At 42.6% G+C, this 23,560-nt stretch overlaps 2 protein-coding genes across 2 annotated transcripts in view; one reads left to right on the top strand and one right to left on the bottom strand.

The window, feature by feature from the left end:
- ANKS4B (ankyrin repeat and sterile alpha motif domain containing 4B) overlaps positions 1–3,160 on the bottom strand; it is a 13,068-nt gene extending 9,908 nt beyond the window's left edge. Inside the window, exon 1 of the mRNA XM_006752783.1 lies at positions 2,930–3,160. Coding sequence (XP_006752846.1) covers positions 2,930–3,093 — 164 coding nt within the window. The 5' untranslated portion in view covers positions 3,094–3,160. The remainder of the gene's footprint in view (positions 1–2,929) is intronic.
- A 14,034-nt stretch (positions 3,161–17,194) lies between these two features.
- The window catches only part of ZP2 (zona pellucida glycoprotein 2 (sperm receptor)), an 18,807-nt gene continuing 12,441 nt past the window's right edge, over positions 17,195–23,560 (top strand). The window contains exon 1 of the mRNA XM_015571129.1: positions 17,195–17,273. Coding sequence (XP_015426615.1) covers positions 17,195–17,273 — 79 coding nt within the window. The remainder of the gene's footprint in view (positions 17,274–23,560) is intronic.

Below are 23,560 nucleotides of genomic sequence, written 5' to 3'. Positions count from 1 at the left end.
GTGGGGGTCCCCACTGGGGTGCCTGGCCAGCCTGGGTGAGGGCCTGAGCACCATTTTTAGGCTGGCCACAGCACCTTCAGTGTGGGGGTCCCCACTGGGGTGCCTGGCCATCCTGGGTGAGTGGCTGATGGCTGTTTGCAGGCTGGCCACAACCCCCAGCCACCCAAGCTCCCTGTGGAGCCTAGCTGGAAGCAGGTATCTGGGATTTATTTGTCTTCTATAATTGAAACTTTGTTGCCATGAGCAGAGGCCACAGCCGGCTCAGGGAAGGTGGGAAGCTTAGCTTCCTCCATCGCCCAGGCAACCAAGCCTCCTGCTTGCTCCAGCTCCATGGCTGCCGGCCACCACCTTGGTTGGGTTAATGTGCATATAGTCGCTCTGATTGGCTGGTGGGCGTGGCTCAGGGCGTAGTGAAGGTACAGTCAATTAGCATCTTTGCCTTTTATTAGTGTAGATATATATTATACTAGAGGCCTGGTGCATGAAATTTGTGCATTGGGGAGGGGGCGGGGTGTGTCCCTCAGCCCATCCTGCATCCTCTTCAATTTGGGACCCCTCAGGGGATGTCCAACTGCCAGTTTGAAACTGGCAGTTGGACATCCATCTCACAATCCAGGACTGCTGGCTCCCAACTGCTTGCCTGTCTGCCTGCCTGATTGCCCCTAACTGCTTCTGCCTGCCAGCCTGATCACCCCCTAACCACTCTCCTGCCAGCCTGATGAAGGCCTATCTGCTCTCCTGCCGGCCCGATCACCCCTAACTGCCCTCCCCTGCTGGCCATCTTGTGACTACATGGGGACAGCCATCTTGTGTGAGGGTGTGACGGTTAATTTGCATATCACCTCTTTATTATATAGGATATACAACATACATCTGTTAATAGCATGACATTATACAACATTTTTCTTTTATAATTTGTGTGCATATATATGGTTTATTTTCTGGGTTCAGCTTAAGTTACATTTGTCATAAATAAAGACCAGCAGAATAATAAGCATAAGATAATGTTTTAGGCATACCAAAGGAGAGAGACAAAGTTTGAGAGGGAGAGAGGGAGGGAGGGTGGGTGGGAGGGAGGAAGGGAGGAAGGGAGAAAGAGAAAGAGAGAGAGAGAGAGGGAGAGAGAGAACCTAGGCATTGCCATTGCTATTTAAATTGGACCTCAAAGGGAACAAGGGCTTCCACAGTTGTGAAGGAGCTGCCATCGTGTGTTTGGAGCAGAGGTGGAACACTCTGAATGGGAGAGAGAGAGAGAGAGAGAGAAAGAGAGATCCTAGGCATTGCCATTGCCATTTAAATTGGACCTCAAAGGGAGCAAGGGCTTCCACAGTTGTGAAGGAGCTGCCATGATGCGTGGAACACTCTGAGTAGAGGAGAAAGTTTGGGAGAGGGGAGAGCTGGCAGGGTGTTATGATCCGGAGAACACTGATTGATGGGGGTGGGGCAAAGTGTCATTAGCAGAAGGGATGGGAAAGCACCATTCCACTGACTTCCTCATTCAGTTCTCAACTCAGAAACTCTGCCACTGCCTTTGGTTCTTCTAACTTTTCCTAAAGTTCCCTACTTCAATAAAGGGTGCCAACATTCCCAAGATGTTGAAGCCAGAACCTGGGGCCTTGATTCTCCTGCTCCTTTATCCACCTGCCCAACATCCAGTCAATCATAATGAGTTGTACATTTAAACTGCCATCAAATCCATTCATCTCTCCCATTAGCACTGCTCTACCCTTGCTCATCTCTCATCTAGACCATTAAGAGAGTCCAGGCTTTCTCTCTTATGGCTGCACAGCTGCCTGAGCAAATCTGGCAAACACAAATCTACCCGGTGTGGCCCTGTGCAGACCATGGCAATGCTGCCCGTGCCCCGCACAGAGTTTACAAGGCTCTTGTGATCTGCTCTTGTCTCTTACAACTTGGCCTCTCTCACTCAAGCCGTGACCAGCCATACTCAACTTCTTCAGTTCCGAGAGCACAGTGCTCTCACGTGGAAACACTCCTCCTCCCATCTCCTTCTCATCCTTCAAATCCCAACTGAAATGCTCCAGAAAAGCCTTTGCTTACCCCCTTTGTAGCACATATCATACATGACTTAATTTCTGTCTTCCTCTCTCAAATCCGATCACCATGAGGACAATATGTGTCTCTTGTTGACTGCAGCATCCCCAGCGGCTAGCAGAATGGCTGACACATAGCTGACATGTATAAATAAACAAGTGTTGAATTGAAATAAACTCACTGGGCTCCTTTGTTCACACTTTTTTCTTTCTTTACCCCTTTTGGGTTATGGTTCCCAACACAGCCTGGCCCCTCTGTTAACATGCAGAAGAAAAGAGCTAGCTGGCTCTGAGCTAGAATCTGTAGGGAGGCGGAAGGGGGTGTGCATGGATGTGTCTGACTGCCCGAGAGGTGATGAAGGTAAGACAGACTTAAGGTCTCTTTTACAGCTTGTAAAGTCAGCAACTTCATCTAAGAATCATGGACCCGCCCTAGGATTAAGAGTTAACAGAAGGCTATGGGATTTTAATGGCAGAGATAAAAAAAATAAAATGACATCATTGGTTCCAGTCAGGGTTGACATCTTAAAACCAAGTAAAACAGTGATCTCTTTTTCAAAGGGGCAACCATTTATATATGGACAACATTTTTTTAAGGCACAGAATTAAAATATCTTCCCCATGAGGGTGATAACAGGCCTTAGAGTTCAGGGTTTCTCCCCTGTATGCGGCTCACAGAGGACGAGCCTGCCCCACGTTGCCAGTTCTCAGTGAGTAAAGAGAGCATCTCCAGGCAATGTTCCCCCTTTCTCCAGAAAGACAATTATTTAGTCTAGAAGGAGGGTAAAGTATTTTCACTGAATTCCCTGCTCTTGCTGTGGGTCTGCCAAACCCTACGGAAACAGTTTCCCGGGGACGCTCCAGGCTGCACTCACCCTCTGCTGCAGATGATCTCCAGGGCTTCCAGGTTCCCGTGGTAGGCGGCCAGGAGTGTGGGCGTCATGCCATCCTCATCAGAGAGGTTCAGGTCCCTCCTGGTCGCCTCTTTCAGAAGTTCCAGGTAGCTGTCACTGGCAGCTTGGTGGTAGCGAGAGGACATGTTTCCTGCTCACCGACGCTTGGCCAGGTATCAGCTCCAGGCAGAGCAGGATGTTGGTGGAGCAGCCTTCCTACAAAGCTGGTTAATCAGTGACAAGGAAGAGTGTCACCCAGGGCAAAGCTCACTCCAACCTCCCTCCTGGAAGGCAGCCAGAAACACCGATGGCACTGAACTTGGACTCTTTCTTTCCAGAATGGCCAGGACGTTAAATATTGAGGACTGCTGTGTGTTCATCTCGAGTGTTTTGGGGACACATTTAATTTTTGAATTTCCATGAACAAGTCTTGAATATAATATTGGTTATCTAGGCTTAGAATGTTGAAAATAATTGCCAAAAAACTCAGAACTAGTTTAGGGAACTAAACTAGTTTCCCTGGGGAGGCCTATTTTTAGAGCTGTTTTATTGAGGTTCAATTTACATACTGTAAAACTCATCCATTTTAACTAGACAATTCAATGATCGTTAGTAAATTTACAGCGTTGTGTAATTATCACCACAATCCCATTTTAGAACATGTCCATCACCCCAAAATCTCCCTTATGCTCACTTATAGTCAACCCTCATTCCCACTCCCAGCTCAGGAAACCACCGATCTGCTTTGTGTCTCTATAATCTTGCTTTTCATGGGAATTCCCTATAAATGGAATCATAAAATATACAGTGTTTTTTTAAACATGTATTGAACTACATTTTTAGATTTTTAAAAATGCATTCTTTTTTTTTTCTTCCAACTTTATTTTGTATTGGTGTCAGTTGTACAGCTTAGTGTTTAGACAACATATACTTTGCATAGTATTCCCATCAATTGGTGCCATAGTTATCACAATATTATTAATTATATTCCCTACCAGTATGTTTTACTTACATCTCCATGACTACGTTGTCACTACCAATTTGAACTTCTTAATCCCTTCACCTCTTTCACCCAGTCCCCCAATGTCCCTCCCTTCTGGCAACAACCAGTTCACTCTCTGTGTCCGTGAATCTGTTGCAATTTTATTCATTTATTTTGTCCTTTAGATTCCACATATAATTGAAACCATATGGTATTTCTTTTCCTCTGACTTGTTTTACTGAGCATAATACCCTCTAGGTCCATCCATATGGTCGTAAATGGTAAGATTTCATTCTTTTTTATGGCCCACTCATCTATTGACAGTCACTTAGGTTGCTTTCATGTTTTGCTATTATAAAAAATACAGCAATGAACATAAAGGTGATATATTCTTTCCAATAAAATAAGTGTTTTAAGTTTCTTTGGACAAATCTCCAGAAGTGGAATCGCTGGATCATAAGATAGTTCCATTTTTAATTTTTTTAGGAAACTCCATACCATTTTCCATAGTGGCTGCACCAGTCTGCATTCTCACCAACAGTGCATGAGGGTTCCCTTTTCTCCACATCCTCACCAACACTTATCACTTGTGGATTTATTCATGATAGCTATTCTGACAGGTGTGAGGTGATTTTAATTTGCATTATGGTTTTAATCTCATTGTGGTTTTAATTTGCATTTCTCTGACATCAAGCATCTTTTCATATATCTAGTGGCCATCTGTATGTTCTCTTTGGAGAAGTATTTGCTCAGGTTCCTTGCCCATTTCTTAATTGTATTGTTTGTTTGTTTACTTTTTGGTTTTTTTTGGTGTTGAGTTGTAAGCGTTCTTTATAAATTTTGCATATTAACCATTTATCAGATGTATCATTGGTGAACATGCTCTCCCTTTGTTGGTTTTCTTTGCTGTGCAAAAATATTTTAGTTTGCTGTAGTCCCATTCATTTATTTTATCATTTGTTTCCCTTGCCCAAGGAGATATATCAGAAAAAATATTGCTATAGAAATGTCTGAGATACTGCCTATTTTTTCTTTTAGGAATTTTATGGTTTTGAGTATTACATTTAGGTTTTTAATTCATTTTTAGTTTATTCTTAAATATGGTGTGAAGAGGTGATCTAGTTTTTTTTTTGCATGTATCTGCCCAGTATTTACAACACCATTTATTGAATAGATCATCTTTACCCCATTCTATGTTCTTGCCTCCGTTGTCAAATATTAATTGACCACATAGGTGTGGGTTTATTTCTGGGCTCTCTAGTCTGTTCCATTGGTCTATATGTCTGTTTTTATGCCAGTACCATGATGTTTTGATTACTATGTCCCCATAGTATAGTTTGATAAAAGGTAGCAGGAAACCTACAACTTTGTTCTTCTTTCTCTATACTGCTGAGCTATTCAGGGTTTTCTTATGGTTCCATATACATTTTTGGACTGTTTCTAGTTCTGTGAAATATACCATTGGTATTTTGACAGGAATTGTGTTGACTCTATAGATTGCTTTGGGCAGTATGAACATATTAATGATATTTATTTTTTCTATCCAGGAACATGGTATATTTGTATCTTCTTCTATTTCTTTCTTCAGTGCCATATAAATTTCTGAGTTCATGTCTTTTACATCCTTGATTAAATTTATTCCTGGGTATTTTTTTATGGAATTGTAAATAGGGTTGTTTTCTTGGTTTCCCTTTCTGATAGTTCATTATTGTTATATAAAAATGCAACCAATTTTTGAATGTTAAAATTCTATCCTGCTACTTTACTGAATTCATTTATCCATTATAGTTGTTTTGGGGTTTTTTTGGTGGAGTCTTTAGGATTCTCTATATATAGTATAATGTCATCAGCAGATAATGAGAGTTTATTTCTTCCTTTCCAATTTGAATGCCTTTTATTTTTTCTTCTTGTCTGATTGCTATAGCTAGGACTTCCAGTACCTTGTTGAATAAGAATGGTGAAAGTGGACATCCCTGTCTTATATCTGATCTTAAGGGAAACATTTTTAGTTTTTCCCCATTGAGTATGAGGTTAGCTGTGGGTTTTTCATATATGACCTTTAAAATGTTGAGTTATGATGAGAATTTTTATCATAAATGGGTGCTGGATTTTGTCAAATGCTTTTTTTCATCTCTTGATATGATCATGTGGTTTTTATCCTTCATTTTGTTTATGTAGCATGTCACATTAACTGATTTTCAGATATTGTATCAACTTTGCATCCGGGAATAAATCCCACTTGATCATGGTGTATGATCTTTTTAATGTATTGCTGGATTCAGTTTGCTAATACTTTGTTGAGTATTTTTGCATCTACGTTTATCAGGGATATTAGCCTATATATATTTCTTTCTTTGTAGTGTCTTTACCTTTTTTTGGAATGAGCTTGGGAGTCCTCTCTAAACTTGAAATTTTTGGAATAGTATGAGAAGGATCTGTTTTAGGTCTTCTTTGGATGTTTGGTAAAATTAATCTGTGAAGCCACCTAGTCCAGGACTTTTGTTTGCTGGGAGTGTTTTGAATACTGCTTTGATTTCATTAGTTGTAATTGGTCTATTCAGATATCTTATTCTTCCTCATTCTGTTATTGAAAATTGTGTGTTTTGGAATTTACCCATTTCATTCAGATTGTCTCATTTGTTGGCATAATTGTTCATAATATTTTTTTACAATCCTTTGTATCTGTGATGCCATTATCACTTCTCTTTCATTTCTGATTTTATTTGAGTCCTCTCTCTTTTTTTCCTTTTTGAGCTTGGTTAAAGGTTTGTTAATATTGTTTATCTTTTTAAATAATCAGCCCTTGTTTCACTAATCTTTTGTATTTTTTTTGTCTCTATGTCATTTATTTCCTCTCTAGTCTTTTTTAAAAATATATTTTTATTGATTTCAGAGAGGAAGGGAGAAGAAGAGAGGGAGAGAGATAGAAACATTAATGATGAGAGAGAATCACTGATAGGCTGCCTCCTGCAATGGGGGATCGAGACCTAACCTGGGCATGTGCACTGATTGGGAATCAAATCGTGACCTCCTATATATGCCCTGACCTGAAAACAAACCATGATCTCCTGGTTCATAGGTCGATGCTCAACCACTGAGCCATGCCAGTGGGCTCCTCTCTAGTCTTTATTATTTCCACTTTTCTACTCACTTTGGGTTTTTTTTTTATTTCTAGTTCCTTTAGAGGTAAGGTTAGATTGTTTATTTGAGATTTTTCTTGCTTCTTGAGGTAGGTCTGTAATCCTATGAATTTCTTTCTTAGGACTGCCATCACTGTGTCTCATAGATTTTGAGTTGTTGTGTATTTATTTTCATTTGTTTCAAGGTAACTTTTTATTTCTTTTTTGACTTCATTGCTAACCCATTCTTTGTTTAGTAGCATGTCATTTAGACTTCATGTGTTTGTGTGTTCTTGTAATTGACTTCTGGTTTCATACAATTGTGGTCAGAGCAGACACTTGAAATGATTACAATCTTCTTAAACTTATTGAGATTTGTTTTGTGTCCTAACATGTGGTCCATCCTATAAAATGTTCTCTGTGCTCTTGAATATAATGTGTATTCTGCTGCTTTAGGGTGAAATGCTGTGAAAATATGAATTAAAGCCATCTGGTATAGTGTGTCATTTCAGGCTACTGTTTCCTTGTTGACCTTTTGTTTGGAAGGTTTATCTATTGGTGTCAATGGTCTGTTAAAGTCTCCTACTCTGACTGTATTACTAATGATCTGTCCCTTTATGTTCATCAATATTTGCTTTATATATTTGGGTGCTCCTGTGTTGGGTGCACAAATGTTTACAAGTGTTATATCCACTTCTTGGATAGATCCCTTTATCATTATGTAATGTCCTTCTTTGTTTCTTATTATAGACTTCATTTTAAAGTCTATTTTCTGTGATATAAGTGTTGCTACCTCAGCATTTTTTTTCATTTGCATTTGCATGATATATCCTTTTCCATCCCTTTCCTTTGAGTCTCTGTGTACCTTTCATTCTGAGGTGGGTCTCTTATAGATAGCATATATATATTGGTCTTATTTTCTTATTCAGTCAGCTGCCCCATGTCTTTTAACTTGGAGTATTTAGTCTATTTACATTTAAAGTGATTATTGATAGGCATGTATTTATTGCCATTTTATTCTTTATAGATTTCTTTTCTCCTTCTTCTTCTTCTTCTTCTTCTTCTTCTTCTTCTTCTTCTTCTTCTTCTTCTTCTTCTTCTTCTTGTTCTTCTTCTTCAAGTTCCCTAACTTCTTCTTCTTCTTCTCCTTCTTCTTCTTCTTCTTCTTCTTCTTCCTCTTCTTCTTCTTCTTCTTCTTCTTCTCTTCTTCTTCTTCTAGAAGATCCTTTACCATTTTATGCAATACTGGTTTGGGGGTAATAATCTCCTTTAGCTTGTTCTTGTCTCAGAAGCTCTTTATATCTCATTCAATTTTTAAATGATAGCCTTGCTAGGTAGAGTAGTCTTGGTTGTAGGCTCTTGGTTTCATCACTGAATATTTCATGCCATACCTTTCTGAAATGTTTCTTTTGAAAAATTAGCTGACAGTCTTATGGGAGCTCTCTTGTAGGTAACTGTCTTTTTCTTGCTGCTTTTGATATGTCTTGGGTTGGGCTTCTTTGGGTTGATCTTTTTAAGGACTCTCTATACTTCCTGAACCTGTTTCCTTCACCAGGATAGGGAAGTTTTCATTTATTATTTCTTCAAATAGTTTCTCAATTCCTTGTTCTCTTTCTTCCCCTTCTGGTACCTCTATGATGCAGATGCTGTTATGCTTCATGTCTCAAAGGTCCCTTAGACCAGTGGTTGGCAAACTGTGGCTCGCAGGGCCATATGTGGCTCTTTGGACCCTTGAGTGTGGCACTTCTACAAAATACCAACTTCTGCGCATGGGCTACAAAGTTTCAATCGCACTGTACATGCGTGCCCACATGTGGTATTTTGTGGAAGAGCCACACTCAAGGGGCCAAAGAGCTGCATGTGGCTCGCGAGCCGCCGTTTGCCGACCACTGCCTTAGACTATCCTCATTAAATTTTTTTCTTTTTTTTCATCTCTGATGGGTGTTTTCTGCTAACAAATCATTGATCTGAACTTCTGCTTCATCTAGCCTTCAGTTAATTCCTTCTTATGTATTCTTCATCTCAGATATTGTATTCTTCATTTCTGACTGGTTCTTTTTTATGGCATCTATGTCCTTTTTTATGCTGTATAAGTTTTCACTATGTTTCTTGAGCATCCTTACAACTATTGTTTTGAACTCTGAACCTGATAACTTGTCTCCACTTTATTTTGTTCTTTTTCTGGGGATTTCTCCTGTTCTTTAATTTGAGACATGTTTCTTTGTCTCCCCATTTTGGCTGTCTGCCTTGGTATGGTAGCCTTATGTAGTAGGTGTCCTGTGGGGCTCAAAAGGGCAGTCTTCCTTATTGCCTGAGGTAGGTGCTCCAAGAATGTCCCTTGTGTATGTCATGTGAGCCTCCCTATTGTAGCTGAATCTTGATTATTGTTGGCCCATCCGTGAACTGAATTACCTCTCTGGCTGTCTATGAGGATTGACCCTGAGCACAATGCATAAGCTGCTGTGTGGAGGGTTTACTCCACAAAGCTGAATTTGCCCAAATAGGTTCTGGTGTCTGCTGATATCTCCCTTTGTGTGTGTCACTTGTGGAGTTAATGGGGTCATCCTCTCATGTGGTCTGAACCACTGGTTGTGTTTGTTCTGGGGCCCCTTAGAAGGGGATCTAGTGCCAGTGTTAGTCAATGTCAGGTGCTGCTTGTGACCAATCCTGGGCTGCCTATTTGAAGCTATTAAGCAACTCACAATTTTTAACTGCCTCTTGGTGTATTGGGAGAGGCCTAGCTACACACCAAATTGGTTTCCACCAGCATTGAGCCCAGGGGAAGGTCAGCAAAAGGCCCAAGTCTTCCTGAGATCCACCTGCACCTATTAGCTACCTGCTAAGTTGTCATTGAAAGAGCCTCTGATAGTATAGGAGTTGCATAGGGAGGTTCTAGTGAGTCAGGAGGTAGGGGCTAGTGGTGTTCGCCATATTGATACAGATTCAAATTCAGCACCAGTGCTGGGGTTTAGGCCACTCAACAACAGTCTCAGAGTACACTAAGGTCAACTGCCACCTGTTGTGTGCCTTTGAACCTTTGTGGTGGAGCAGGGTCTCATGGGGTCATCAGGGTGAGGCCAGCAGTGTTCATCAGGTCCAAACAGACCAAGATTTGACCTTGTGAAGGGATGGCTCTGCACAAGAAGGTAGAAATGGTGCAGGATTTGGGGGGAAATTGGTTCTGCCCCATAGCCCCACCATTCAGTTTTTCCTAGAGTCTTCCCAAACCCACTGGAGCCTTCTGTGCCAGGGACCAGGGTGGCATAGCCCACTGAAAATACTCCCTGAGTGCAAGCTCAGAAGGGGGGTTACCTGGGGTTTAGAGAGTGACACTAATGGTTCTCTCCTGCTGGGGCTCATGGATCTCCTCTGGTCTGCAGGAAGCGGGGCTCTCCTGGGTATGAAGTAGTGGTGCTCAGTTCAGCTACTCCTGTCAGTGGGGACAGGGAGGTAGGACACCCCACACAGCTCCTTTGTTGTTCAGTGGGGAAAGGGCAGTGGTCTCTGCCCCAGAGCCACACAATTCTGTCTCTGATTCTCCCTGAGTCTGTTCAGAAAAGTCTATGCCACAGGCCCAGGCAGCAGGTTCCTCCATTGGGCATGAGCTCTACCAGGTGGGCTGACAGGGGGCTCAGGAGGATGGGGCTTGTGCAGTCCACCCAGGCTGATGCAATTTGAAAGAGAGTGCTCAACCCAGGCAAGATGGTATCTGTGGGCACTGCCAGCATGCCCACAGAAGAGGGTCTCAGCACAGGGACTCTGGTGGCTGTCCCTTCAGCTCTCTTCTCAGAGCCACACAACCCAGTCTGTCTTCATAAGACTCTAGTCTATTCTGAGCCACCCAGCCTCCATGGATCCCAGGGTAAGTGAGTGGCTGTGAATGAGATTTTGTGCACTGTCCCTTTAAGAGGGCACCTGGCTTTCACATAGACTCCCATCTCTTCCTGCCAAACAGAGGTTTTACAGCCTCTTCTGGGCTCTGTTGCTCTGGGCTGGGAACCCAGCAGCGGGTGGAACCCCGCATGTTTCTCAGGGAGGACTATTGTGACTGAGATATCCATCTGCTTCCCAGCTGCAGCACCTGGGAATGGGCCAGCCCTTTTCACTCCCACCCCCACCCCGCACTTTCTCACCAGTCTCGATGTGGCTTCCTTAGTAAATCCTTGGTTATAAGACTTCTGTTCAGCTGGTCTTCAGTTGGTTATTCAGGTGGATTGCTCTATAATTTAGCTGGAATTACAATTCAGGCCTGGGAGGAGGTGAGTGTAACTTCCACCTACTCTGCCACCATCTTCTTCTTCCACATATATATAGTATTTTGTGTCTTGCTTCTTTTTAAGCTTCACATAATTTTTGGAGGTTCATCCATGTTACAGCACATAATAGTACTTCCTTCCTTCCTGCTCAGCAATATTCCACTATGCTAATACGCCGAATTTTCTATACTCATTCAACAGCTGATGGACATTTGGGTTGTTCCACTTTTAGTTTTATAAATAATGCTGCTCTGAACACTCACTTTCAAGTCTTTGTGGACATGTCTTTTTATGTCCAAGGAGTAAAATTGCTATTGTGTAGCAATTTGTATTTAACTTTTTAAGAAATTGCCAAACTGTTTCCCAAAGTGACTGTACCCCTTTAAATGTCTCCAAATCATCACAGCCCTTGCTACTGATTCTCATTTGTTTATGGCCCTCCTAGTACATGTCAGATGGTAGCACTGTGGTCCAATGTGCATTTTCCCAATAAATAGTGATGTTGAACACGTTTCAAAGTTCTTATTATCCATTCTTACATCTTATATTTAAATTCTCTGCTCATTTTTCATTTGGACTGTGTGGCTTATCATTATTGAGTTATAAGAGTTCTTTATATATTCTGGGTACAAATCCTTTATCATAAATATTTTGAACTCAATGAAAATGAAAACACAAAATATCAAAATGTATAGGATATAGTTAAAACAGAGTTCAGGGGAAATCCTGCAGTTTTTAATGTCTATATTAGAAAAGAAGGAAGATCAAATCAATAGCTTACACTCCCACCTTTCCGAAAGGAGTAAAAACAGAAAAATTAATTTAAATAAAGAGCACAAGAATATAAAGCCCAAAACATGGTCCTAATCTATCTGTAATTTAGAAATGTAAATCGACCAAATTCACCAGTTAGAAGACTCAGCTGTATCTTATGAAATTGTGAAAAGACTGAAAGCAAAAAATAGGAAAGTTATGTCAAGCAAGTACTAACAAAATTGGTATAGCTATCTTTATATCAGACAAATACAGTTTAAGCCAAAAAAATTACTAGGTCTAAAGAGACAAAATACCTAATGATGAAAAGAACAGCTCATCAAGAAAATATGGTGGCCCTAAACATGTATGTATTTAATCATAGAGCCCCAAAATAAAGAAAGCAAAAATTAATGGAACTTAAAGAGTCCGAACAAATCTACAATTATAGTGGGAGATTTCAATGCACCTCTTAATGTAATATATCAAGCACACCAAAGATTAGTGAAGATTTGAACACAACAAGCTCAATCAAACAGCAGATATAAAACTCTGCATTCCATAAAAAGTGCATGTTCTTTCCAAGCACATAGAGAATATTTATAAAAATTGCCCACCTAATAAAACCAGTGCAGGTCTCAACAAATATCAGATACTTGGCTTCATGCAGGCCATGTTCTCTAAGGACACTACAATAAAATCAGAACCCGTCATTTTACACGACTGATCAAATAATCCCATGCATTCTCTTGTGCTATAGTCCTCATCAAATATCTACCATTTTGCATTGAGTCTTTTCTCTTGAATCCACCATAATTTTTCCTATATTACTACAATAACTTTAGTATGCTTCGACAATGGTCCACTGAACTGATGTTCTCTTTTCAGTTCTATTTTATTTGAAAGTTCTATTTTCAAAATCTGTAACTGTTTAGACCTCATCTCTCTTTGTCTAAGTCTTTATTCCAAAATGAATTATTTGCCAACTCTGAGCAAGTACAAAGCTTTCATCTGCAGTTTCCTCAAAATAGTCACTGGCCCCAAGGGTCCGTATTTGTTCCCTTTTCTGGTTCCTATAAGAATACACATAGAAGCTGCAGAAGTGGCTAGGGGGCAACATTATTTACCTGCAATATATATATATATGCCCAGAGAGAGTGAAACATCCAAACATAATTGCAGGTACTCTGAGAGAAAGGTATAATTTAAGCCAAAAAATTACTATGTTGTTCCTCAATGCAATTTTGCATGAGCCACTTTAATTTAGGTACAATTGCATTCATTAATGCACTCTGAAATTGAACATTATTATAACCAGAGAGAGCTTCTCAAATATAGATTATTTGTAGTAGAATGCTAAGTGCCAATCAAACAAGGAATCTGGTACCACATGATGAGGATGATGGTGATGATGATAATGATGAGAAGGAGAATAAGGATGAGGATGGAAACAAAGAGGATGGCAGAGCAATTACAGAGGAAAGGAAGAAGGACTGGAGATTCAGGACAAGAAGAGAAGGAAGTTTTTTGATTCCAGTAGTACTTACTACAACTTAGACTTCAACTTTCCTGTGAAATGGTAAGAACATCAAGCTTCTTTTTTTTTTTAAGGTAAAAATCCTGATATCCTTTTGGCATTTTCTTGGGAAAACTTCTTCCTTGAAAGAAAAATGGATCGGGGGAGGGGAAGGAGAAGAGGAAGTAGAAACAAATCTTGAACTTGCAAATCCTCCCTTCAAGATGAGGGAGGGTGAGAAAGAGGTTTGAACTTGGAGCTAGAAGACCTGGAGTCCATATGATCTGGGGAAAATTAGTCCAGCTATCTGAGTCCATTTCTTTGTGGATAACACTGGGGGATATTGCTCATAATCATATCTTCATCACCTAAGCTTACAGTAGTAAATATGAAATGAGATAAAAATCCTTACAAACTAGAAAGTATGGTTTAACAAATTGGGAAAAGAGAGTGACCATGGCTTAGTTTGCAGATAGAGAGAACAACAACTCAATATTTGGTCAATTTTTTTTATTTCCCAAAGTCCAAAGGAAGCAAATTGGTGGAAGATAATGAAAGCAGAGATTAATGAAAATAACTAACATATGTTAGCATATATTGTAGTCACTAATTCCTTGTGAGGAATGTGGATAATTGTGGGGCAATGGCTGTATGTTCTGAAGTATTGGTTTGTGGAAATAAATATTTAAATCTGTTCCAACAGTCTACTGCTGTACTTACAGAAGGTCAGAGACTACCTCCCACACACACTAGTGGGGAGATTTGAGGATAAGATTTAATTGGCAATGACCATCTCCAGCATTGTTGTTGGAACCAACCCTGGGCCCCCCTCCCAACCTCTCCTCACCCCCAACCCTCCACTCCTGGCCCTACAACCCAGTAATATTAGCATAACTTTACAGAACCGTCCTGCCAGTGACTCTGTGTCTCACTGGCTGCCACTCAGGTTCTGAGCAGTAGGCTTTATTTCCTCCTTTGCTTTCCTAAAATCTAGAAACTCAGTTTGTTACCTGGCACCTCAAGCATTTAACTATTTCACTTTGAGAGGCTCTTCTGCCCAGATACCACTTCTTTTTGCCAATGGCCCAGAGGAAATCAGGGTTCACAATACCCCAGGGACAACACTTAGAGAGACTCTCCCACCAATGGTTCTCTTCCTCCCCACAAAGCAATGGCATTTTCAATTTTCTTGTTGTGTTTATAATTTTTGGCCTCTCCTGCTTCAATAGCACTACCTGCTAGTTGGGTGGTCTAACCTGGTATCCCATCCACCGTGAAGTCCAGTCCTGGCCAAGAAGATGGAGAATTCCCTGGGGTGGAGAATTCCCCTAGGATTTCGACCTACCTATAAAACAATAGTCCTGTGTGTTCTGTTGCTCAGAGAGAGGGTAAGAGGGGGAAAGACTAGTCCCATTCCACCCCAAGAAAACCAACGCCAGCAAAGTGGAAGCCAAGTTTCTCACTTGTTGTTCTGGAAAACCATTCACTTCTAATTGGGAAAGAAATTCAACAGCTTGTGTAGCCGAGAAACACATTTTTTAGTGACAAGATTGTCCCCTGCACCTCAAGAGATCTGGCCTTCAAAAGCAGACTATATTTTTTCTCCAAAGCTATTTATGTCTAATTACAGAGGACATTCACTTGTATGGTAGAAGCACATTTTTACGTACTAAGGGAAAAGAAAAGATCCAAGCAGAACATTTGCTCTTAACAAAATTACCTTATCTAATGAGTATCTTATTATGAATTTTAATGAAAATAAAAACAATACAGAAAGTAAAGGGAATTACAAAAGTCCTGTTGTTACACACAAAACTTGCAGGAATCAAGACGAGGGTAGAACAGGCAGACTAACACAACACTGTAGGTGTTGAACTTGGGTTTATGAGAAACATGTCTGCTGAGGTAAAGACATTACCTGCATTTTCAAGTGCATTATTCATAAAATGTCACTCAGACATGTTGTCTTCTCTTTAGCACAGTAATAAAACTCTACAACCTATTTGATGTGGGGTTTTCCTACTTAAAAGAGATTTCACAACCCACTTCTCCTTTGAACCCATATAACACTTTTTCCCACAGAGAAGGTCACTGGCCTTGTTTTCCTTAGAAGCATTAAATACAAACATGAAGCAATCAAAGGAACCAGTGTCTGCCCTTTTGGTTTTTCTTCTCCAAATGAAAACATTTATAAAATTATTTAGGTGGGCAAGTTGACTATTGAAATTGTAATGTCCCTGAAGTATTGATTAGCTTAATTTATTCACGTAAGTTTCAAGCTATTCAAAGCCCTATTTTTTATTCCAGAAAAACAGACAGAGCTGTTATTGTGCCATCTGCTTGCATGAGGAATCTCTTGGCATCTCTTAACTGCATATTTTATAAATTCTAAGTACCAGATGGCTTTCACTGTCACAGTGGAAGGCTTTATAAAGATTTTCAAAAACAAATTCTTTACAATGTGAACACTGGCTGGTCTGAGCAGGGGCTGTGAATTTAAAGTGCACACTTGGATCAACTGCTTTGTCAACTGGACAAATTTCCTTTTTTCTTATGCCCTTTCCCTTCCTAATTAAGTTTTGCTTCTGTGAATTGAAGACTTCAATCAATTTACAGTAATCAGCCTGGCCCACATGGCTCAGTGGTTGAGCACATACCTATGAACTAGGAGGTCACAGTTCATTCCTGGGTCAGGGCACATGCCGGGGTGTGGGACATGCAGGAGACAGCCGTTTGATGATTCTCTCTCATCATTGATGTTTCTATCTCTCCCACTTGATATAAATAAAAATATGTTAATATATATCTACACTAATAAAAGAGAAACATGCAAATTGGTGTCACTCTGCTACACCCACCAGCCAATCAGGATGGGTATGCAAATTAACCCACCAAAGATGGAGGTTAATTTGCATATGCAGGCAAGGAGTGAAGACTGAAGGCTCCGCCCAAGCAAAAAAGATGACTGAAGACTGAAGACAACTAAAGAATAAAGACGACTGAAGACTGAAGAGGCTTGGCTTCTCTGCTGCACCCAGAGCGAAGGCCTGGGTCCCAGGTGCCGGAGGAAAACCAGTACCAGCAGCCAGGGAAAGGAAGGCCTATTGCACAAATCTCTTCATGCAATGGGCCTCTAGTATATATATATAAAGGCAGTGACTGTGATGACAGAAGTGACTGTTTGACCGGTCACCATGCAGTGCTAGCATAGATGCACAGACATAGGTAAAGTTTATGAGTGAACGAAGAATGAACAAGACAAATGCTTGCCTTCATGGAGCTCACATATAAGAAGGTTAGGTCAGGGATGAGAATTCAAAATTTCCACCAGCACAGACCTGAGGTGCTGCTTCTCAGAGTGGCCAGAGATACACCCAGTAGCAGACTGGAGGCATGACTGAAGGGCTGGCGCTGACGTGAAGGCGGGGCTGTTCTGGATTTCCCAGAGGAGCCAATATATAATCTATCTATATTAATAAAAGGGGAATATGCTAATTAGACCGGTTGACCAGCCATCTTCCAGATGTCTGACTTCCTTCTGGACAAAGCCATGGTGGTGGGGGCTGAGGCAGAGGCAGTTTGGGACAATCAGGCCACCAGGGGAGAGCAGTTAGGGGCAAGATGTACCTTAGTAGCAACGGGGCAGTGGCCGTAGGGGAAGCAGAAGAGGAGTGGGAATGGCTGTACTGGTTGCGGAAAGGTAGAGGGCCTCCCTGCTTTAGGGCATTCACAGATGCATACGGTATATTTTCCCAAACGTTCTCCTTCCTCTATATTTTTCTTCTCAATAACTGGGACTTGTTTTTTGTTTGTTTGTTATTTGTTTTGTCCCTTATCATGATACAGTAAAAAGAGAATACATTTTGTATTCACAGAGTTGTATTTCAAGCTGGGAACTTGTATTCGTTTTCTAGGGCCACCCTAACAAAGCACCACAGCGGGGCGGAAACCACAGACACCTGTTTCTCTCTGCTCCGGAGGCTGTGAGTCCTGGTCAGGGTGCAGGAGAGTTGCTTCCCCCCAGGCCGCGAGGGAGACTCTCTCCAGGCTTCTCTCCTGTGCATGTAAAAGGCCATCTTCTCCCTGTGTCTCCACATGGCCGTCCCTCTGTGCATGTCTGTGTCCAAACTTCCTCCTCTTACAGGCCACCAGCCACATGGCATGAGGGCCCCACCTACAGACCTCATTTCAATTTATTCTCCTATGCAAAGACCCGATCTGCAAATACGGTCACATTCTGAGGTCCTGAGTATTAAGACTTCAACATGAGGTATGGTGGGGGACACATTCAGCCCACACAGCTTTCTATTTAGTAGCTATCACCTGTGGGGGCGGGGGGAGAAGTAGGGGGTCATTTGAAGGACCCTTCATTTCCTTTTCTTATTCCTATCACAAAAGTATCTGCATCAGAGTCTGCACAGGACCTGTACGCAGTGGGCCTTGATAAAAACACCCTTTCCCTCCTTCCTACAGACTCATCGAATCACATGGTTTTGGAGAACCACCTGCTCCTTCCCAGCGTGTGAAATGTGGATTAACACCTGCTGGGGCCCAGGGGGGAAGGGGTGGGTCACAGAGAGGCCTCAAGGGAGACTGAACAGAGCTCCGCTGTCACCTAAGAGGCAGCCTTAGGGAATGGGCACACCGGCACCTCCATCACTGTCTACTGGCCAAAGCAAAGCACAGGGCAGTCCAGATCCAAGGCAGGAGGCCCGAGGAAGAAGCGCCCGGAGAAGGCTGACTCAAAGCACAGTGGAAAGGATAGGGTGGGGGGCGGGGGCGGGGGCAGGCATTGGGACCTTTATAATCAGTCCCTCACATCCTTCAGAACTTTAACATTTAACATATTTTATATTTTATTAACTATAAGGAATCTGCTGCATTGCCAAGGAATCTTTTCTCCATTTCTGTCTTGACCATTGCCCTAGCTGTTAGCTGTGGGGTACTGTGGTGATATTTTATGTAAATGAGCCTTCATTGAGAACTTCTGAGCCCTGTCATCTGTTTATCTAAGCAGCCCTGTCTTTGTATCCCCAGGTCAATGAAGCCTTTTATTCCTCTATCCTAATTCTTTCTGAGCCCTTCACCATTAGGAGGTTTACCAGTTTGGATCTGTCTGAAGACCCAAAGGGGAAAATAACATTAACATAGTATAGTTACATTGTTAAAGGAACTAACATAAGTATTCAAGAACATTCTCACTGACATACTCTTATTTTTCCAAGTTAAATTCACATTTGACATTTGAAAGCTATTTTAAGCTGATTATCATAGTGGTGGAAGTTTCTATATTTTTTTATCGTATGCTGCTGACTCTAGTAACTGCCATCTTGTACTTTTAAAGCTAAGTGAACTGCAAGAGCAGCACAAAGTGTGTAAGTACCCCCTGGTGTGCACACACGTGTGCTCACACATGGGAAATAACAACCGGAAGGGCTTGGGAGTCCGCATCGGTCCTGATTGCTCATGGAGCTCTGCCACTAACTTGCTCTGTGACTTTGGGCAGTTACTAAACCTCTGAGGCTTAACTTCATCTCACAATAGGGAGCTGGACTCTGGAAGCCTCGTGGATGAAAGCCATTCACTTGTGTGTTATACTTTATACCAGCGGTTCTCAACCTGTGGATCGCGACCCCTTTGGTGGTCGAATGACCCTTTCACAGGGGTCGCCTAAGACCCTCCTGCATATCAGATATTTACATTATGATTCATAACAGTAGCAACATTACAGTTATGAAGCAGCAACGAAAATAATTTTATGGTTGGGTCACAACATGAGGAACTGTATTTAAAGGGCCAGAAGGTTGAGAACCACTGCTTTATACCATGAAGTTTGAACACGTCTATAGCTCACGTATAGTTAAATCAGATAGACTGCCATTGCTCTTATCACTTTAAAATCATTTTAATTATCACTAAGACAATTCAATCAATACAGAAGTAAATAAAGTAAAAAGAGCAGGAATCTTCCATCTCCCTATTCCTATTCCTAGGGATAGTATACATATGAGGAGACAGAAGGAAGCTAGGTAGATAGGGGCAGGGCCACGGGAAGGAAAGTAACCCAAGAACCCAACTAGGCAGGTGGGGGGCGGGGGCAGGTAAGGACACAAGTGAGAGGCATGAACTTTTAAATACTAAGAGAATATGCAGATAACCAATCACAAGGCAGTAAGGCATATAAACCAATCCTAAGGATGTTGCTAAGACAAAATTCTTTGAAAAGACCAATCAGGAGCTAGCAAGGCTGTATCCACTCCCTAAATTTAAAGGTATGTTTTCTTCCTCTCTCTCTCTCTCTCTCTCTCTCTCTCTCTTCTCCCCTGCAGCAATGGATTCCTGACCTTCCCTGGTACCCACGTGGACTAACAGACTTTAATTTGCATGGATGCTCTCGATAAACTGTGTTCCACTAACCATGTTTGTCCACAACTTTGTTCTTCTGCTTTGAGAGACAACAAACTCGGACTCAGAACACCCACATTTGGTTTTGTATACATGACCAGTGAAGCAGGAGCACAAACAAATCAGAACACACAGTGGTGAGCTGCCCAGTTGGCCCCTTCGGGGGACTGCCTTCCGGCCTGCATGCTCTCCCCAGGAGCCCACTCAGCTCTCTGGCCTACCCTTCTAGACTTTTAATGCAAATACCCTTTTTCTATTCCCATACAGACACATAAATGTATAGACACACACATAGGTGGTTGTTTCTTTCTCTTTTTTAAAGCAAAATATGGAAACATACTAATTACAGTTTTAAAACTCCAATTTTATTGTGGACATTTTTAATATCCATATTCAGAGTTCCAACTGAATCCACAAACCCTCTTCTTTTTCTTTTTTTAAATATATTTTTATTGATTTCAGAGAGAAAGGGAAAAGGAGAGAGAGTTAGAAACGTCAATGATGAGAGAGAATCATTGATTGGCTGCCTCCTGTATGCTCCCTACTGGGGAATCAAGTCCACAACCCGGGCATGTGCCCTTGACCAGAATTGAACCCAGGACATTTTGGTCCACAGGCTGATGCTCTATCCATTGAGCCAAACCGGCTAGGGCCACAGACTCATTTCTTTAGCCCCTGAAGAGAATTCTCCAGTTTATCTAGCCATCTCCTGATGATGCCATTAGGCTGTCATCACATAATCCTATATAATAAAAGCCTAATATGCTAAGTATCTGGTCGTCCAGTCATCCATTTAACCAATCAAAGCATAATATGCTAATGATATGCTAAGGCCACTCAACCACTCGCTATGACATGCTCTGACTACCAGGGGCAGACGCTCCAACCGGTAGGTTAGCTTGCTGCTGGGGTCTGGCTGATGGGGACAGAGCAAGCCAGGCTGGACACGCCCTGGAGCCCTCCTATGGTCCCTCCCCGGCTGGCCAACCTCCTGTGTCCCTCCCCAGCCCCGATCATGCACTGGTGGAGTCCCTTGGCCTGGCCTGTGCCCTCTCATAATCCGGGACCCCTTGGGGGATGTCAAAGAGCTGGTTTTGGCCTGATCCTGCAGGCCAGGCTGAGGGAACCCACTGTGCATGAATTCATGCACTGGGCCTCTAGTATGTTTATAATTGTTGTGAAAAATAAAACAATAGGCTTGGAGTTTAAGAATTATAAGCTGTTTATAAGAACTGCATTTCAGAAATAAGGAGGGGGCCTGCCCCCCGTGAGGCCACAACCTACATTGTTTCATGTGTAACAACCTAAAAGTCCCTCAGGAAATACCTGGTGGTGAGCTGGTGAGAGTGGCCTCCTGGGGACCCAGGCGAGGCCAGGGCAGCCCCAGAGAGGAGAGAGGGCACCTTTAGTCATAAATTGGCAAACTTCAAAGGGCTCTTTGAAAAGAATGTGGAGAGCACACATTTGAAAGCGACCCCTCTGTTTATCTAGTAAAGCAGTGAGGATATAATCATCTCTGTAAGGATTTCTGTTTCCCAGCTAGTGATCTGAGACAGTGGTTCATCACGGAACAGCTGCTTCTTCCTCATCCCCAAAGCTGGCGGCCTGGGCACTTCTGCGGGAATGCTTTTTACAGGTCAGGACTGTCCCGATCACAGCCTGGGCTGGGCCAGGCGAGGCAAAGGGAATTAACCTCACACCTCACCACCTTCAGCAGCTCCCTTGGTGGTCCTCTTCTCTCCACGCCTCCTGTCGGGGACGTCGTGCTCCCCCTTAGTCTCCCAAGGCCTTTGGCCTTGGGCTCTGGCCTGAGTGCCCTTTCCAAGGCAAGCCCCACACTCCAGAGAACACAGTCTTGCAGTGAGCCTTAGGGTAGGGCCTGGGAGGAAGAGCCAGCGTTGACCTGCTACCTCTCCAACCACCTTCTTAACAGACCTCAAGTCTCACTCCACTTTCCTACCTCTACGTTCTCATCATAGCCTTAACGATGGTGGTAACAGATTACCTTCACATTTGCAGAAAGGGTACCATCTTGGGAAAATGTGCTTAGGAGTGACTATTAATACCAGCCACTGCTGGAATCCGTATCTGTTTATTATCTCTATCCCCACACCTGCTTAGCCTGGATTTTCCTCCCTCTCCCCAATTCCACTGAGACATAACCAGTTAATTCCCATGAAGAGGTTACCACTGGCAGCCACTTATGTTCTTGCCTCCCTCTCTCCAGATATTTCCCCATCTTCCTGACCATAAGCCGCACCTGTGTATTTGTCGAACAGGTTACCCCAGCCCTGCCCTGGAGAGCCTGCTCCAATAGCTTCCGAGTGGGACCCAGGAGGCTGTATGTCAGTGGGAGCCCCATGGGATCTTTTGGTCCAGGAAGTTGGGAAACACTACCCAGCCTGCAATGTGCTTCAGACACCTGAGTAGAGATTACTTCTCAACTGACACCACAAAAATAACACATGAGCCAGTAATTTCAAACACCACCTCCCACTCCCACAGAATCTGAGCCTATAAACCTGTTACCAGGCCCAGGCTGCAGCATCAAGGTGTCTCAAATGCAATGAGAGATGCTGAAAAGAAATGGTGATTTGCTCTCAGAAAATCTGAGCTCTCAGTCTGGCCCTGGCAGTCAATAGTCAAAGCCTGGGCAGCTGCTGTGCTTGTTTCCTCATCTGCACGCCCTCTGTTGCCACCCATTATGACCTTCCTATTTAGACCACTATTCCCTTTGACCCAGAATTTCTACTTCTACGGCTTTTTTTCTGAGGAACCAGGGAGAGGTACAAGAATGTCTATCATACAATCCTATATCACAAAAGGCTAAAATGCAAATTGTTCCCTTGACCAGGAGTTCGATCAGGAGTTCAACTGGGAGTTTGACCACGGGGCGGGGCCGGCCAGCCAACTGCCTTTGGCCCCTCCCCACAGCCAGCCCCACCCTCCATTGGCCCCTCCACCCCGATAAGGGGTGGGGCTAGCCAGCCAACGCCCATGGCCCTGCTCCCCAGCCAGCCCAGCCAGCCCAGCCCAATCGGCCCTATTGGGTTGGGCCAGCCAGACCCCACCCAGAATGAATTCATGCACCTGGCCTCCAGTTATTTATCATGATGAAAAATTGGAAGTCATCTTAATGTCCATCATTAGAACAGTTAAACACTGATATATCTAGACATGGAATATGATACAGCCTTAAAGTGATAATGGAGATCATGTTTAGTATGGAAGCAGGTTACGACACAAAGTTTAAACTCTGATCTCAGGTTGAGGTTGTTTTTTTAAGTGTGTATGGTGTTGGAGAGAAAATCCATAAAGTTATACACCTAAATATTAGCAGTGGTGGAATTAGGGGTAACTTTTTCTTTTTCTCTATATGTACCTGTAATTGGCAGTGTTGTTTTGCAGTGAGTTTAAAATGATAGTCAGTGGGAAACAATGCTGCACCCACTTGTAGAGCTAGTTCGTGCAGGGGCCAGGGGCCCCCACACAGCCAGCAGGCGGGGCGTGAAGGAAAGGACTCAGCTTAGAGGCAATGTGAACACGAGGTGTTCTTTCCTCAATAAAGCCCATCCCTCTTTC

The sequence above is a fragment of the Myotis davidii genome, unplaced genomic scaffold, assembly GCF_000327345.1.
Source record: "Myotis davidii unplaced genomic scaffold, ASM32734v1 scaffold970, whole genome shotgun sequence".
Taxonomy (NCBI): Eukaryota; Metazoa; Chordata; class Mammalia; order Chiroptera; family Vespertilionidae; genus Myotis; species Myotis davidii.
The sequence above is the reverse complement of the archived record's forward strand: the minus strand, read 5'-3'. Positions and strand labels throughout refer to the sequence as shown.